A 16,815-nucleotide genomic window follows, 5' to 3' on the forward strand; every position below is an offset into this window, starting at 1 on the left:
CCGCAATGACTCACGATTGGCCGGGCTACCAGGTTTGGGAAGGGAAATGCTTTGACTTGGATCCATAATGCTGATGGAGCAAAGACGGAGCGGGTGGTCGTTGATGTGGGTGAGATGAGTACCGTCTTGGAATCAAGGGTGGCCGCAGTCAACGGGCGCGAGACGACCCGCACTAGCGAGACGAGACGAGAGTCTGTTGAGCACCTGCAGTCATGCATGTACCTGGGTCAAGGCGCGGAATTTGGGACTAACGGTCGCTTCTCTGCACCGATTGCGAGCGATTCACGATGGATCGTGCGCCAGTCGGTCGCGGAGGGTCGCAGCACGCAGAGCGTCAGAGGCGCAAGGGGCTGTGGTTTGGAGTGGGCAAGGGTCGAGAATGGCGTCAATGGTGCTGTCGTGGTGACTCAAAACACGACTGAAGTTGACTCTTGAGTGGTACTGCGCCACGGACACGAAGAAGGTGCACAGCGATGCAACGGTCGAACTGTGGAGATGCCAAGGCAGGCAACCGGGATGGCTGTCAAGCAAGGTACTGCTTAGTTTGCCAACCATCGGCAAGGAAGGGGGTTTTGTGCTGTTGGGCGGAGCGGAAACGCAGTCGTGGTCGCTGTAGGTTGAAGTGAATGAGCAGCGTTGGTTCAGGGGCAGGACGTCTTTGACGACACAGGGGCGCATCACGCGAAAGATAAAATCCACCACAAGCAATCATTCACCCGCAAGCGATTCCAAGAAGAGTGGCGGTGAAGGGTTCGGGTAAGACTCGATCTGGGGGATTGCACGTCATTGGGTGAGCTGTGCCAACACGCACAGCTCACAATACGACCGTGACCGCATGTGTGCAAGCGCGCATCGTGGTGGCGTCGCCGTTGACGCGGAGACGAGTCGTTCGCGGCCCCCACGTACCAACTGCATGCACGCACGCAAGCTGCGGGTGTTATCAAGTTGAATACGTGGGGGCCTAAAAGTCTGCTTGAAACAATACCGACTTTTCCATGCCAGGGCTTCGAGAACGAAAGCAGTCAGCATGACTTTTTGTAAGTAGCTGTTTATATCCAAGGGGTCTGTCTACCTTGTACTACCGCTATCAGCTTGAGGAGGTGCCGCCTATTGGGAGGGGGTTGCGTGCGCGTGTTTGACGCGGGCCGGTGAACACCGCGAGTACTCAGACGAACGTGACTTCATGTCTTTTCCAAAGTGGCAAAGGAGATGAAGCAGTCCATCATGTGCAACATCAGTTTGAGGCCCCCAAGCCATTCCCCTCTTCTAATCATGCAATTATTCCATGCCCGTATCGATTATCAAACTCTTATCATCCTGGTATCACTATAAAGCAACACCAGCAGAAACAGCACCAGTCACGGGCCCTAATGGGCCCATTCACTTGGTGCACATCCCGCTGCAGACACCAGAGAGCTGCCGCCACCTTACATCCACAGACAGCGACATTTTTTTTGTTGTTTCGTTGTGCCATCTCATGCAATCCAGCCGGTGCCAGTGGTGTCGTTCCTGCGTGACGCGATCTCAGCGCGAAGGATTCGATTTGCCAGAAGCAAGTCCTCCTTTTCCTGCCGCGCCAAACTCAGCTGCTGTTGCAAGGACCGGTTTTCCTGCGGCACCAGCGTGCGCAGCAGCGTCGGTCAGCTCGACTTGGTTGCCGCAGGCAGGCAAGAGGAACCTATGCAACCTTACCTCTTCGAACTTGGCCAGCTTGGCATGGGTGGAGAGGGAATTTGTTTTCCGACGCAGGGCTGAGGTTTTGGCTGCTGAGCGATTCTGAGTTCGGCGCCGGCGTTTGCGAAGCTCTGCTTGTTGCTCAGAAGTCTCATGTTCGAGCAGTCGGCGGAAATCCTGGAGTGATAACGATGCTATTTCTTCATCTGAGTATGTCATCAAGCTTTGGGCTGGTTCAAAGCTTTCCAGCGGTGGCTCGGGGCTGCACACTGAGCCTGCACTGGGCTCGGAATCATTGAAAATGTCGTCCAAGGATCCAAAGGCACACGACATGTCCAGCGACATCTGGCTCAAATCCTCTTGGGCACTTGGGCACAGCGCCAGAGCCTTGGAGGTGCCATCATGTACAGTCATCTCGTGGGGAGTCGTGAGAGGGCGGGCCTCGCGCATGGGCGTGGCGACGGCAGCGGCTGGCTGTTGACATGGCGGCGGCGGCGACGACATGTTGAAGTTGCGATGGCGATTCAGAGAGTCGGTTGATAGCATACCCACAGTCGTGTGGGCTTCCGAAGACACAGAGAGGGAGGGGGTGGTATTCTGGTGCATCGTGACCGTCTGGTAGGGCTTCAAGGGCTCAAAAAGACCAGGCGTGGCAAAGGCGGGCGGATCACAAAAGCTGCACGCATTCCACAGCTGAGCCTGTGTGTCCTGGCTAAACTCGGCCGGGTTCAAATCGGCGTCTTGCTGCTGTAGCGTTTGGATCAACTCGCAGAGACAGAGATCCGTGCTGTGTTGGCCGCCACAGCGCGAACACACAGACACGAGCGCCGCAAGGTCTGCCTCGATCGTGGAAGAGGATTCCCTCCAGTTGAATACAATGTCTGGAAGGGGCGACAGAGAATGGCGTGGGGGCTCGGCACTGGAGGTGCGAAGAAGACGTGTCAGATTGAGGGCGGCGCCTTGGCGGCCCGCCCAACGTTGGAGGTGGGGGGCGGCGATGTCAGAGGCGTGGAAAATTGATCCAGCTGCTTGTGGGCTTGGTGCACGGTGGTGGTGCAGGAGGAAATTGCCCGCACCATGATGCCAACCAACCAAGGGGAATTCAGAGCTGGAGGAGTGCACGCCGTCACACTATGTAGGGAAGGGAACGGGGTGAGTCGGTGCTCGTACTGCAGGCAGGCGTTCAAAGGGGGGGCGGAATGACGGAGTCGTGTGTGGGGGGTGGGGGGTTGTATGTCTACGGAGAGGATGCATGGGACGGCGTTGTCTGTATTCCCACTGGGCGTTGGGTAGGCGCGTCATGTAGTGACGCGCGTGTTTGGTGTGACAATGCAACGTGGTCCGGGGCACCCTCAAATATGGTACATCGTCTGCGCACTTCACCAACCCAGCGGGACACATGAGAGAGGGAGATCAAGAGAGAGGGAGAAAGAGAGATCAAGAGAGAGAGAGAGATCAAGAGAGAGAGAGAGATCAAGAGAGAGAGAGAGAGAGAGAGAGATCGAGAGAGATCGAGAGATAGATCACGAGAAATCACGAGAGAGACAGAGAGAGAAAGTGGATAATCGGACAACAGGCTCCAATTGGGCTTGAACGTGGGATTTGGCACGTTTGGTGTCAAAGAAGCTGTATTTCGCGACCAAACATGGACCCTCAATTTGAGTCCGAGAGGAGCGACCCCTTAACCCAACAAGTCGAGGGCCACAACATTACAAATGGGGTTTGAGCATCCTTTATGGGTATTTGGCAGAGCTTCCGCAACACACACACGAAAACGCACACACACACATTTGGAGAACCGCATCAGGCATCGGTGTCGTGTGTGTGAGTAACGTGGTGTTTGAAGTTTTGATGCGGCGATCTGAATACGGCATGCCATCAATCGATCGACCAAGCGCAAGTGGTTGTGTGTCAATGTTTATCAACGTTTCATGATCTCACCCGTTTAGCGGGCAACGTGAGCCAAGAAGGGGACACACTTCACCCCAGGGAACAGAATGAAGGAGGTTCGAAGATCAGCCGGCCCACCAGGATTAGCTTAGCTCGCTGCGAGACTCGAATCAGTCCAACAATCGTTCTGTCGTTTGATCACAGTCCACCAAAGAAAAAATGGCTCCTTCAACGTCCACTTCCAATCTTGGCGTTGTGTTGGCCAAAACAAGATCAAGGCTGCTTTTGGCCTGCTCGCAAGAAAAAAATGGGAACGATGGAAGGAAAAAAAAAGAGGGGGGGGCGGTTCACACGTCGGTTGTTTCTCCCAAGTTCGTCGTCATGACCAAGCTTGATTCATGCTGCTGGGTGCGTCGAACAATGGCTTCAGCGTTTGAGGATCGGTTTGCACCCTTGTTTATGACCTTTTGGGTGCACGACGACGAACGTTGGCGGGCTTGATTCCTCCTTTGCTACCGAGCTCGCTCCTCTAAATCAACCTTTTTCGAACAGTCCCTTTGATTGTCCGTGCAGATATCTTTGTCGAGCATTCAATTGCGGGTGTGCACGTTGAACCTCTAACAAACCACTTGCATTCGCATTCATCTAACTTCCAGGAAAGTCCAGGTGCAGGATTGCCTGGAAAAGGCGAGCAGCTAGCCGACACAAAGTCTAAAACCTGAGACGAATCAAGTCAGTGTAGTGAAACTTGACATGTATGTGAGAACCAAAAAAGAAACATCAACGCATCCAAAGACGCAAAACGAAAAAGAAGCCTCTGGACTCGGCCACGATATTGACCGAAATCGACAAGAGACACAGGAAAAAGCAAACGTTTGTTTGACATGGCGAAAACAAAACACGACTGTATTCGGACGTAACAATAAAACGCGTCGTGAACGACCTCAGGCAGCATATAAAATCAAACAGGCCAAAGGTTTTGGTACTACAAAGAGGCAGCAAGAAGCCTGAGGGCGAGGTCAACTTATTCATCAACCTCATCGTCAAAAGCAGCGTCCTCCTGTTCGAAGCCATCGGCTTCGAGATACTCATCGGCGTTACCGCTTTGATCAAGGTCATTGGCCTCAAAGTAGGAGTCGTCAAATCCATTCTGATCAAAACCCTCATTCGGGTCAAAGGCATCAAATCCAAATCCCGGCTGCTCGACGCCCTCAAGGTCCTGCGCGTCCGCCCCCACATCCAAATAGCCGCTCTCATCTTCAATCTCGTCATCTTCTGCCATATCTGGCTCATTGAACATGTCCGAGTACATGCCGTCGGCCTGCAAATCCTCATCATTGGCTTGCTCCCAAGCTTCTTGATGCACGTCCTGATAGTCGCCGTCCCCACCAGCGTCAGCATCATCGTAGGTAGTTCCCTGGTCCTCATCTATCCCGCCATCTATCAGATCCCAGGCCAAGCCAAAACAAGAGCATGAGCATTCTGAGGAGGCGCACAAGCGCGACAAATTTCACGTGCAACAGAAAGCTCGAGTCTCCTTTTGACTTACAGAGAGGGTTGACAACGCCGGTTCGGAAAGAACTCAAGTTCTACGAACCCCAAACAATGCCAAGTGAGACTCAAAGGTTGCTAGATCGGTTCTCGAACAAATTTCTTTCACTCAACGGCTATACATCAGGGTCATGGCATGACTCACCTTATCGGTGTTTTGCGCATCGAATTGTGGCTCAGTGGGCTTGCGTTGCCGGCGTCGGGCCACGACGACTGCGACGACCAGCACCAAGAGACCGACGATGCCACCAATCGCACCAATGTAGATGGATGACGAAGCAGAGGAAGAGCTGGAGGAAGAGTGTGTGGGGTCCGATGTGCTCGTAGGCTGTGGCTTGGCTGGCCCGCGCGTTGTTGTGGTTGCAGGTGGTACCCACCCGCTGCGAAGCAAGGTGGCAGGCTGGGCCTGAAAGAAGACATAACCTTCAAGAGTGACAGCCACGGTTGTGCGATTCAACTCAAAGCTCAGAATATCAACGGCATCACCAGCTGTCAGATCGACGTCCTTGGTACCTATAAGGGGCGTCACATCAGCAATTTTTGGAATGAGTTTGCGTACAGGGCCGTGAAAGCCAGCAGGAAGGGAAGCAAGATCAGGATGACGAAAAACCAAAGAAACACAAAATAAAGCGCTACTGCTCAAGCACAGGCGCACAACATCTGCTCGGCTGTTTCATGCGCGCGTGTTGCAGTCAAGGCAGGGGCGGACACTGAGATTTGCACAGCTGTACCTGGATTGCCCAAATCAAAGAGAGCCGTGTTGGTCAAGAGAATTTGCATCACCTCTGCATCTTCCATTAGAGGTCGCGTAGAGAAGAGCACGGCATCAGGGCTATCATCTGACAGGACGACATCCACGATTGTTTCGATATTCAGCGCCAGAATGCTGGCCCTCAAAGCCGTGAAGGAAGAGTCGCCCTCCAAAAAGGCACCCTGCGTTGTATACAGCTGGCTGTACGTGGCATTGGGGTTGCTGACAAAGCCGGCCGTGACAGTGTACACAGCATTGCGCTGACCATTGACCACTGTCTCAGTCAATTCGGCTTGAACCTGCACACTCAAGCTTGGGGCTCCGTCTTGACCAAGGGTTTCATCTAGCCAAACACGAGCATCAGCACATGCACAGGACAAGTCCAGCCCAGAGGTCCAGCCCATGGCAGACACACAATCTTCCCAAACCTGCTCCCAAGTTTTGACACGCGAGATGGCCATTGGGAACTTACAAATCCAGTCCTCTACCGCATCTTGTAGTGAGCCCACCATGCTTGTGTCGTTGGCAACCATGATAGACGCAACGCCCGGATAGGTGGACAGCAGAGTTGTCACAGTATCTGGATACCAATGGGCTGCCGTCCGAAGCGTGCAGCTCCAAAGGGCGGCAGAAAAGCCCTCACAAGCAAACTCTGTTTTGGACGTCGCATTGAGGTCGTCGAGGATCGCGGAAATATACTCTTCAGCCGTCATCGGTACACCATCTACATCGGCCGAGCTGTTTGAATCCCTGCGGCCGGCAATAACAAAGGGCGATGATCAATCATGTAGAAAGAAGCTATTTGTCCAGTTCAACCCTTCACAAACGACCGGCTGATAAGCAAAGCTTGACTTACACATCGCGACGCCGCAGGGGGCTGGCAGAGGAGGAGGCCGAGTCACTTTCAGAGGTGACAGTGGCGCTTGTGGAGCGAGTCGTCGATGTCGTTGGTAGACGATCCAGGTCAAGGTCCCATTGCCAAGCAAACGGAAACTCATCTTCCTGGATGGGAGCTTGCCGCACTGCCCATGGGTCTGACACGAACAGCACACCTGCTTGGGCCTGCAGGGTGGCAAGCATAGCCGAATGCAGAACGCCGGGTACTCGGACAACGACGTCCAGCGTCCCTGTCGCATTGTTATGCGTGCTGTTGACGATAGAATAACCTGCCAAGCCACAGCCGTGGAGCAGTTCCATCACGGTTGGGGCCTCCGAGGTATTGAGCGTAAAACGCAGGCCACTGGCAAACACGACATTGCTAGCCACGTCCGCGTTTTCGCTCAATTCCAAGTTTCGTTCCTGCAAAAGGCTGATCAAGGCATCCTGCTCGGGTACGCCCAGGACCATGGCCTCAAAGGTCGATGCAGCATCCGTGGCGTGCACGAATAGCGGGAACAGGCCCAATGCCAAGAGATCTTGCTCAACATTGTCGGCATCTTTCCACGAAGAAAGGGCACGGAGCTGTAAGACGGCGCGAGGAAAAGCGGCTTCTTGCGCGGCAGCCTGGACGACTTGCGAACGCTCAACATGATAGCGGCAGCTCGTGCTTTCACACGCAATGAGCGCGGCATCAATGGCACCAATTCGCATAAAGTAGTCTTGCTGCACGGCCAGTGTCGAGCCGGCGACGGCAATTTCATACGCGAGAACATCGACGCCAAAAGGTGCAATGGCCACCAAGCCTTCAAGTGTGAGCAGAGCCTCCAGATGTCGCTGTGCAGCCTCCACCATGTCCAAGCGGCAGAGCACAAACGATGCCTGATGAGCCCAGCAAAGCGGCTCGCGATAAACGGCCAGCCGACGTTCATAGGCCTGTGTCAGTAGCTGGCGAGCGCTGGATGCTTCATCGCCGTTTGCTTGAAGGATGACATACAGCGAGACGGCAACAGCCCTGGCCGGCACTGCCAGCGTGGCCAGTCGTGTGTCAAAGGTCAACGTTACACGCGAGCTCTCCGAGACATTGGCCTCGGTCTCAGCGTCGACAACAATGACCCGTTCGCCCGGAGCAACGGCCATGTTGCCCGAGCTATCCGACGCAGCGTAGGACAGCACGTACATGCCACTTGCTGACGCGCTAAGTTCCTCCACGGGTGGGACAAATGAAAAGTTTGTGATAGATCCTTCCAGCCAGTCCTCGGCTGTGACGTCGGCCGAAGGATAAAACTTTGCGCCGCGACGGATGCGGCGGGTTATAATGTGTTGCACACGCACCACCGGGCTCAGGGTGTCCTGCACGGTCACGAGTCGCACGATACTGCCTGTGTTTTGGCAGTCATCGGCCACTGCGTACTCGATCGCCTGCTCTCCTAGAGTGGAGATGTTAACATTGTGCTGACGTTGCACGATGCTAATGTTGATGGCGCCCTGGCATGTATCAAACGCCGCTTCCACTCCCGGATCAAGCCACGCAAAACCAGCTTCCGAGGTGGTGGCATTTGATCCGCGTAGGATGATGGTGGGCGGTACCGTGTCTTGCACGCTCAAAGTACCCAAGGCGCTGGCTTGCCAGCCACAGGTGTCCGTAAAGCTGAAATTGGCCGTCACAACCTTGGTATTGGCGCACATGGTTTGCTGACTGGAGGTATAGTTGCGTGAGAGCGTATCACTGCATCCGTCGACAGCCAGAGCGTTACCAGATTGGAGCAGCCAGGCTTCAATTTGTGCATCCTGGCTAGCCAAGTCACACTCGATGGTGTGCGCGGGGGGCATGGCCGTAATGATGGGCGCTTGCGTGTCGACCACATTCACTGTGGCAAAAGCATGGGCGGCATTCCCGCAGTCATCAGTCACGGTAAAGCGCACGACCATGCTGTTCATCCCTTCACATGCGTGGAATGTAGTCATTGGATCTGTCAGGTTGTGGCTCCAAGTGACGTCCGAGCACGTGTCCTCGGCTATCCCGTAGCCGGCTGCGTCGAGCCACTGCTGCAGCTGGCCAGCAGAGCTTTCGCGATCACACTCCAATTGGAGATCCTGGGGCGGGCTCTGCACTTGAGGAGGGGTGGTATCCTGGATGGCAACGGTTTGATACATGGTGCCAGCGTTTGAGCAGCTGTCCACCGCGGTCCACGCCCGCACGTAGCGCACGAGGCCCATGCAGTGTCCATCATGTCGCGTCTCCTCGTAGGCAACGTCATATTCTGAACCCGAGCACACATCCCGTGCCATCACCATATACGGATCAGGGCGCGTGGGCTCAAGGCCAGCCCGACCGATGCATTCCAGAGTCATGTTGGGCGGTGGGCCGACCAAGTACACTGGCTCATCGCCAGCCGGTGCTGAGGTGGCGGCCGGCCCAGTCGTGGTCGACGCGCTCGAGCTCGTATTTGACGTGCTTGCGCCCGTGATCGAGGCAGGGGCTGCAGTCGACACAGGCGCAACGGTGGTGTTGGCCCAGTACAGCACGGGGGGTTGGGTGTCGAGAGCAGCAAAAGACGCGGTGTGCGTCCGAACATTGCCACACTCATCCTGCACGCTAAATTGAACTGAGGTTGCCAGCGTCTGACCACAGCCTTGGGACCAGGTGGCGTTGGCGCCGTTTGATTGCCAGGTCACGTTGCTTGAGCAGGCATCCTGGGCCGTGCCATTGCCAAAGGATTCCAACCACCACGTCACGTTGGCGGTATTGCCTGCACCATCGCACTCAAACACAACGTCGGCCGGTGGGGCAACCCACTGTGGTGCTGTGGTATCAACCACGGTCAAGAATTGCGTAAAGTTGTCTTGCCACCCAGCATTGTCCGTGGCCCAGATCGTGCGGGCCAGGGTGTAGCTTTGAGGGCATTGGCCCTGGGTGATGTTGTCCCCAAAAACCACTTGCACATTGGTATCACAGGCATCACGGACGACAACGTCTTCTGTCTGCGGGACTGCATCGCACTCATAGGCCATGGCCACGGAGAGATTGGAGAGCACCGGCGGTTGGGTATCCACAATACTGATCGGGGCCGCCACAGGCAACACATTGGCGCAGTCATCATGTGCGTAAAGCTGGGCTGAGTAGTTGCCGGTCAGGGTCGAAGACAGGTTGAGAGCATCAAAGGACCAGGTGATGGCATTACCACCACACGCATCGGCTGCTGAAATGTTGACATGCGCTTCCAAAAGGGCTGTGACGTCATCTCGAGTTGAGTCAGCGTTGCACTCAAGGACCGTGGTGGGTACGCCGCTGGGCAGCGTGGGGGCCGTCTCGTCGACAACGTTCACGGTATGTGTGAGGTTCAGCTTGTTGCCGCAGACATCCGAGGCCGTCCAGGTGCGAAACACCGTGTATGCGTGACCACAGGTTGCGCTGGGCTCGGTCCAAGTCTGAGCAAGCACCACGGTTGCATTCCCTGTGCAAATGTCGGTGACAGCGACGGTAAAATTGGTGGGCTCGGCTGCGCTGCACGAAACGGTAACGTTATCGGGGAATTCAACAAACACGGGCGGTGTTGTGTCGCGGCGCACAATTGTGGCATTGGCCTGGTCCATGTTACCGCAGTCATCGACCGCCTGAAATGTGACTGTTGCGTTCCCAACAACACCCGCGCAGCCAGCCACAAGACCGTGGGCAACCTCGGCAAAATTGTGCGTGACGGTTACGGGCCCAGTGCACGCGTCCCGGATGGTGGCCCCACCATTGTTATCAAGCCAGGCCTGAATGGCCGCGTCCTGCGGCGTGCCGTCACATTCGAGATACAGATTCTGTGGCGGGACCTCAAATGTGGGTGCTGTCGTATCAATGGCCGTATAGTTGCGGGTGACGGACACCGCATTTTGGCATCCATCCACAGCCGTCCACGTTCGCTGCAGTGTGTAGTTGTTTGCGCAGGCCCCGGCGATAGTTTCATCGCGGCTCGTGATGTTGACAAAGGCCGCACATGTGTCGGTGGCGGAAATACCGCTGCTGGCCGATGGCAATTCGTGGCATTGATATGTGAGGCCTCCATCGGGTACTGCCGTGAACACTGGCGGCACCGTATCTGACGTTCGAAGGTTGGCCAGCGAAAAGTCAGAGCCTCCCTTGGCAAAGGTAACATCCACCCGGAAGAGATGGGCGCTGCACCCTGGGTCAGGGCCAGTTACATTGAGGGCTGTCGTGGTAAAAGTCGGAGCTCCACAGTTGGTGTGCGTGTCAGCCACCGCACCGAGGTTGTTTGCGCGCCACACCGCCAAATCGACGGCGTAATCAGCACAATCAACTGTGAGATCGGAAGGTGGAGTGTTGATGGAGCAAACTGAGCAGGGTTCGCCCTCTGTATGGCAGTAATAGCCAGGCGTGATTGTGCAGTTGTCTGCACAGCCGTCGTTCCCGTTGTTGGCGCCATCGTCGCACTCTTCCCCAAACACTCGAATACCGTCGCCACACACGGGACTGCAGCTGGCGGCTTCGGCGGACCACGATCCATCAATCTGACAGGTGCGCACCCCATTGTCATCGTTGGCGAGCGCAAACCCAGTCTCGCAACTGAAAGTGCCAGTCGAGGGATAGCGATTGTTGTTTGTGGAAATGAACGATCCGTAGGCAATACTGGGGACCATGGCACAAGGAACACCATCACATGTCTCAGCGTTGGTGCCAGAGGTCATGTATCCTGGCGCACAAGCAGTGCAGGGTGCATTGTCAACTGTGCTCTTTGAGGTGTTTACAGGGCAAGCTTGACATGAGCCAGCCACACCACCAAAGCCAGCATTACAGGCGCACGTGACACGTGCCGTGAGGCCGTCAGTTGAGCTAAACGCTGGGCAGGACTCGCACTGAGGGCCTGAGGTGGAGGTATTGCGGAACATGTTGACGGCGCATGGTTTGCAGGTGGGTGCGCTGTCACTCCAACTCCCGTCTGATCGACACTCCAAAGAGCTTACTCCAGCCAATTCATAGCCATCAAAACAAGCGAAGGTGACCGTGCTAGGAAACCAATTGTGAGTGCTGCTCACGGCACCATACGGCGGTGCCGTGAGAGTTTCACATGGCACACCAGTACAGGCTGGCACAGACCCGCTCCATGTGCCATCTGTCTGGCAGGTGCGCGTGCCATCCGCTGTCAGCGTGTAACCGGCTTGGCAATTGTAGTTTGCAGTGGCGGGAAAGTTGCCGTTGTTTGACACGTCCAATTCACCATTTGCTGGTGCCACGAGAGGGTCACACGGAATTGCGGTGCAGGTTGGTGCCTCATTATTCCACATCATGGCGGAGCCAGACCAAATGCATGTGGCCTCGGTATTGCCCGAAAGAGTGTAGCCGGCATCACATGCGTAAGTGAGGGTCGCACCCACGATCGGGTTGCTGCTCGAGCTAGTCGCCGACCCATGAGCAAACACGGGCAGGGATGGGCAAGGTAAGGCCACGCACATGGGCGCGGAGCCGGACCATTCGCCGCTGGCTTGGCAGGTGCGGCTCGCCGGGCCGCTTCGGGTATAACCCTCATCGCAAGAAAACGTGGCCACGCTCTCAAAATCAACGCCACCGCTCGTGTCCACAAAGCCATTGCTGAGCGCGGGCAGGTCCCCACAAGAGACACGGGTGCAAATGATTTCTGCTCCTGCCCAGGTCAGCGCCGGTGTGCACGAGCGACTTGCATCCCCACCGGTCTGCTCGAATCCCGCAACACAGCTGGAACAGGATCAAGATCAACAAAGGAGGAACGACATGAGGCTACTCGCGAGGCAAGCCTGACTGACAACACGCCTCTCAACGAGCCGGCAGGTGCACTTACGCAAACGTTGCGATAACGGGATAGCGTCGCTCTGAATTGCTGTACGTGAGCACAGCGCTGCTGACTGCGGGCAAAGCGGGGCAGACTAGACCCACGCAGGTGCCCTCTGCAGAGCCCCCACAGCCAGTGCGGGTGTAGCCACTCGGGCAGCCAGGGCATGGGTAGCACGACGTAGCGTATGTCTGCGATTGTGGTGGGACAGAAGCAGAAGAGGACAAGTGGAGAAAGCACATACGCACAAAAGAGGCATTCAAGGTGTGAGAAGGCGGATTCTTGATCTATGCGGGGCTTGGAAAGAGGCGGATGCAGTCCGACCTGCTGGCTTTGGTAGAATCCGCTCGCGCAGGCAACGCAGGTTCCTGCGCTTCCACCACCGCAACCGTCACGATAATAGCCCGGACTGCAGGAAGCGCAGGATGGGCAGGTGCGTTCTTGGTGTGCAGTTTGGCTCTGATAGGTGCCTGAGTTGCACACTTGACAAATGCCCGGGCCAGTGGCACCAGCACAATTGGCAAGATACTGGCCTTTGCCACACGTTCTGCAGTTTGTGCAGCTGGCCAGGCGGTGCGAGGAAGAGGCTTGATAGGTGTTGGCTGGGCAGGAGGAGCAGGCACCAGCAGATGGACCAGCACAACCCGATTGATACTGGCCAGTGCCGCAGACCTTGCCCGTGGCGGCGCAAGAAGAGCAAGACGTCAGGATGTGACTGTTTGTAGTTTGAAAAGTTCCACTGCCACATGCGGCACACGAGCCGCCACTTCTTGTGGTGGCTCCAGACTTGAAGGTGCCGGCCGGACAGGTGGGCCACGGCGTGCATGAGGTAGTGCGGTGGGCAGAGGTGGCAATGTAGGTACCGTAATTGCAAGTGGTGCACGAGCCGGCCGAGAAGATGCTACCCGAAAAATAAGAGCCTGCTCCGCATGTGTTTTGAGCCAAACAGCTGGTGCTGCGGTGGGCGTCGGAAGACTGATATGTGCCGCCTCCACATGCCTACAGAGACCAGATGATGTAAGCGCGCAAGGGTGAAGGCTGTCACCTGTGCTAGTATTGTTCACTCTTTCTAAGCAACACAAACCGTGCATGCAAGTCCTGAGTTGGCGTTGCACGTGTAGAATTGACCGGCATTGCAAGTAGAGCACCGTGTGCAGGCCGTCTTGTATACACTGTTTTGAGACTGATAGTAGTTGGTTGCGCATGCCGTGCAACTTCCAGCGGCAGCGCCTGCACAACCAGTGGTGTAGCGACCCTTGTTGCACTTGGTGCCGCTACTGGAACATGACAGGCATGATGTGGCGCCCGTGGACGGTTGAAAGGTACCCTGGAAGAAAACCAACCGCAAACCCCGGTAAGCAAGGTGTTGACAACAACGGGTGGTTAGAAAATGATCACACTCCCGAGCATTGGAAGGGAATGCTTTTGTTCCACGACTACCCACCGAGGGGCAGGTTGGACACGGGCTTGTGCGCGACGTGCTACCACTGTATGTGCCTGCTGCACAGTTCTTGCAAGAACGTGACAAGTGACTTGTCTGATCTTGATATTTTCCAGCTGTGCAATCTGGTGAGCCATTTGGGTTCAAGCCCAGAAGATAAGAGAGATATACGGTGCATTGAGTCGTGATAATGAAATGCAAAGGGCAAGCGTAATTTCGCGAGCGCCTACCTCGGCACCCGCTGGTGGCAATGTTGAGACTGTTACCCCCCTGAAAGTAGTGGCCAGCGCGGCAATTGCAGGAGTTGCATCGCGTCTTGCCCGAGTTCTATTCGTAACATGGTGACCGGTCGGTGGTGAGGGCAGTCGTTTCTCTTTCACGTGCTGTGCAAGCCGGCAGCTTGGACACATAGAACATACACAGCCTCCCCTGCAGGTGGCGCAGTTGGTGGAGCATGCGTCATCGCAGCTACTGTCACAGCCACTGTCACAGCTGCACACCCGCGCAGAGTTTTCAAAGTTAGTCGCCCGATCGTCAAGCTCGAGTCACTGTTCAGAAGTTCAAATAACCCACCTGCTATCGCAGCCACTCTGAATGGATGAAAGAAAAGAAGGAGAAGTGTGTGCGTGTTGGAGGGAGGGGAGAAGGCAGAGAATCAAAACGTGTTATCATAGCAAAGGTCGCAAACACCATTTCAGCGGGGTTAGCAAGCCTGTATCGTGTCTTAGCGTACCCAACAGCTGCTATCGCAGCTATTATCGCAGCTGCTATCGCAGCCGCTGTCGCAGGCCTGAATGAGCGACAGTGCAAGGAAACGGTGATGAGATGACGCTTTTTTATTATTTTCCCTGCAACTTGGCCTGACAAAAGACATACATAGCTGTTGCAGCTACTGGCGCAAGCGTTGCTGCAGTGGAGGCATTTTTAAGTTGATGTGAGGAGGCCGTCCGACTGGCAAAGCAAAATCAAAAGCGCGAAACGTACGTGCACTCGTAATAGACACAACCATTGCAAGAGCCGCCACGAGAATTGCCGGGTGCCGTCCAGGGAGCCGAGCGGCGGTGACGTTCGACAATCTACGGAGGGGTTAATTGTGAGTATGCAGATGAAAAGCCGCCGAGACGAACACAAGCATGGGAGGGAGCGTACATCGTAATGGGTTACTGGGTTGGTGAGAAGGCCCTCAAAAGTCACTTCGCGTTCCCGTGAATCCCAACCCAAAGAGGCGGTACAGCTAGCCAAGCGCTGGAGGGTAGCCAAGACATCCTTGGAGGTCACGTAGGTGAAATCAAGTTGTGGGTCCTGGGCCACGAGCGTACGCAGAGAGTCCTTTTCGAAACCAAGAAGACGCTTTTGGGCCATCTGACACGGCTCGTCCGTAGGAAACGTGGCCAGCTCAAGCCAGCGAAGGCCAGAGGGTGAAGTTTCAAGCGAGGCAAGGGTACTCTCGATAACGGTACAAGCCTGGTTGTCAAGAACCGCACATGCACGGCGGACGAGATCAATCCAAGATTGGCCCTGTCGCTCCAGGGACAAGGTGATATGCGCGGTAGTTGTGTTGGGCGATGTTGTGGCAAAGTGGATGGTGGACTTTGGCAGGTAGAGTACATCGCCTGGACTGAGGGTAAAATGCTCGCAGCGCATCTTGTCCGTCTCTGCAATGTCAAAATTTGTGCAGCCTAACACACACATGGAGAATGGTGGGGTAGAGGTCAGCTGCGATTTTCAAGGACGTGATGCGAAAGAACACACGATGCAAGCATTGGCCTGACCGTCGACACTCTTGCGCTGCATCTCAAAGAGCTGGGCCAGCTGAGCTTGGGACGCATCGGCCCACTCGGTGCTGGAATCCAACGGATGACAGACGGTCCAATGCTTCTGGCCATGCAGGTGCAGGACCAATACGTCGTAACTATCAACACGTTTGAGAGTCCAGGGTTAATTGCGGGTCAAGGTGATTCATTCAAGCGCGTTCAAGGTGCCCGGATGACATACGGATCGGTGTGAGGGTTGAGAGCATGGGCCTCGCTGCCCGAGAGATACACATGCGAGGTGACGGTCGAGGTGCCAAAAGCCGTCTGAATCAGCTCTTCGAGGCTTGTTTGGGTGTACCCGGGAAAATACTCTTCACGGATCACCACCGAATAGCTGTGCTGGACGAGGTAGTCGTAGAGGTATTCCAAGGACACGCGCTCCAAAAGCGTATCAAGTGGTACATCGGCAGCGTGACGGTCACGAAAGGCGATCGCATCTTGGCTGCGTCCGTAAAGGTTGACCAGTGTGGCCAGCGTTCGGTTGAGATCGGCCCCGGCCTTGAACGAATCTAAGAGCGGATCGCGAGCAAGCCAGTTGGCCGCGGGCGCGAGCGGAGCAGGGAAGATGGCGTGCCGCTGTCCGTAAATCTCGCGCACAAAGTGGGTGCTGTTTGATCCCAGCAGTGTGGCCATGGCGTCATCGGTCACGGGTAAGCCTTGGGCGGTGGGAGCCAGTAGAGTGACAAAGGCAGCCAGCAGCAACATTGATGTTTTGGTTGACCACGACGATGACGGGCGCCGGCAAAGCCGACGCACCGGGTGTAACCCCCGCATCAGGCCGAATCCAAAAGGCAATGTGATGATCCCCCAAGAGAGAGAGGAGAGAGGAGAGAGGGGAGAGGAGAGAAGAGAGGGGAGAGGGGAGCCGCCGCCACGGGAGGGAGCCGCTTTGAAGGAGGGGAAAAAAATAAAAATACCGCCGATCTCGATCTCGGGCTCGAGCACTGCGTGATGTGGAAGTGTCCACCGTGGTGGGGGGTGCAAGCCGGGCGAAGGGGGCGGGAT

The 16,815-nt window shown here is 55.8% G+C and overlaps 1 protein-coding gene across 1 annotated transcript; it reads right to left on the bottom strand.

The window, feature by feature from the left end:
• Nucleotides 1-1,296: 1,296 nt before the first annotated feature.
• Nucleotides 1,297-16,515, bottom strand: MONBRDRAFT_38380 (uncharacterized protein; the record flags this gene model as incomplete). Its single annotated transcript, XM_001748621.1, has 11 exons — nucleotides 1,297-1,610; nucleotides 1,693-2,805; nucleotides 4,601-5,046; nucleotides 5,847-6,209; nucleotides 6,339-6,616; nucleotides 6,723-12,461; nucleotides 12,565-12,628; nucleotides 14,227-14,323; nucleotides 14,981-15,675; nucleotides 15,769-15,908; nucleotides 15,992-16,515. The coding sequence occupies 11 exons, from the start codon at nucleotides 16,513-16,515 to the stop codon at nucleotides 1,476-1,478; spliced, it is 9,594 nt and encodes a 3,197-aa protein (XP_001748673.1). The 3' UTR covers nucleotides 1,297-1,475.
• Nucleotides 16,516-16,815: the final 300 nt, after the last annotated feature.

Source organism: Monosiga brevicollis, genomic scaffold (genome assembly GCF_000002865.3).
Source record: "Monosiga brevicollis MX1 MONBRscaffold_24 genomic scaffold, whole genome shotgun sequence".
NCBI classification, from domain to species: Eukaryota; class Choanoflagellata; order Craspedida; family Salpingoecidae; genus Monosiga; species Monosiga brevicollis.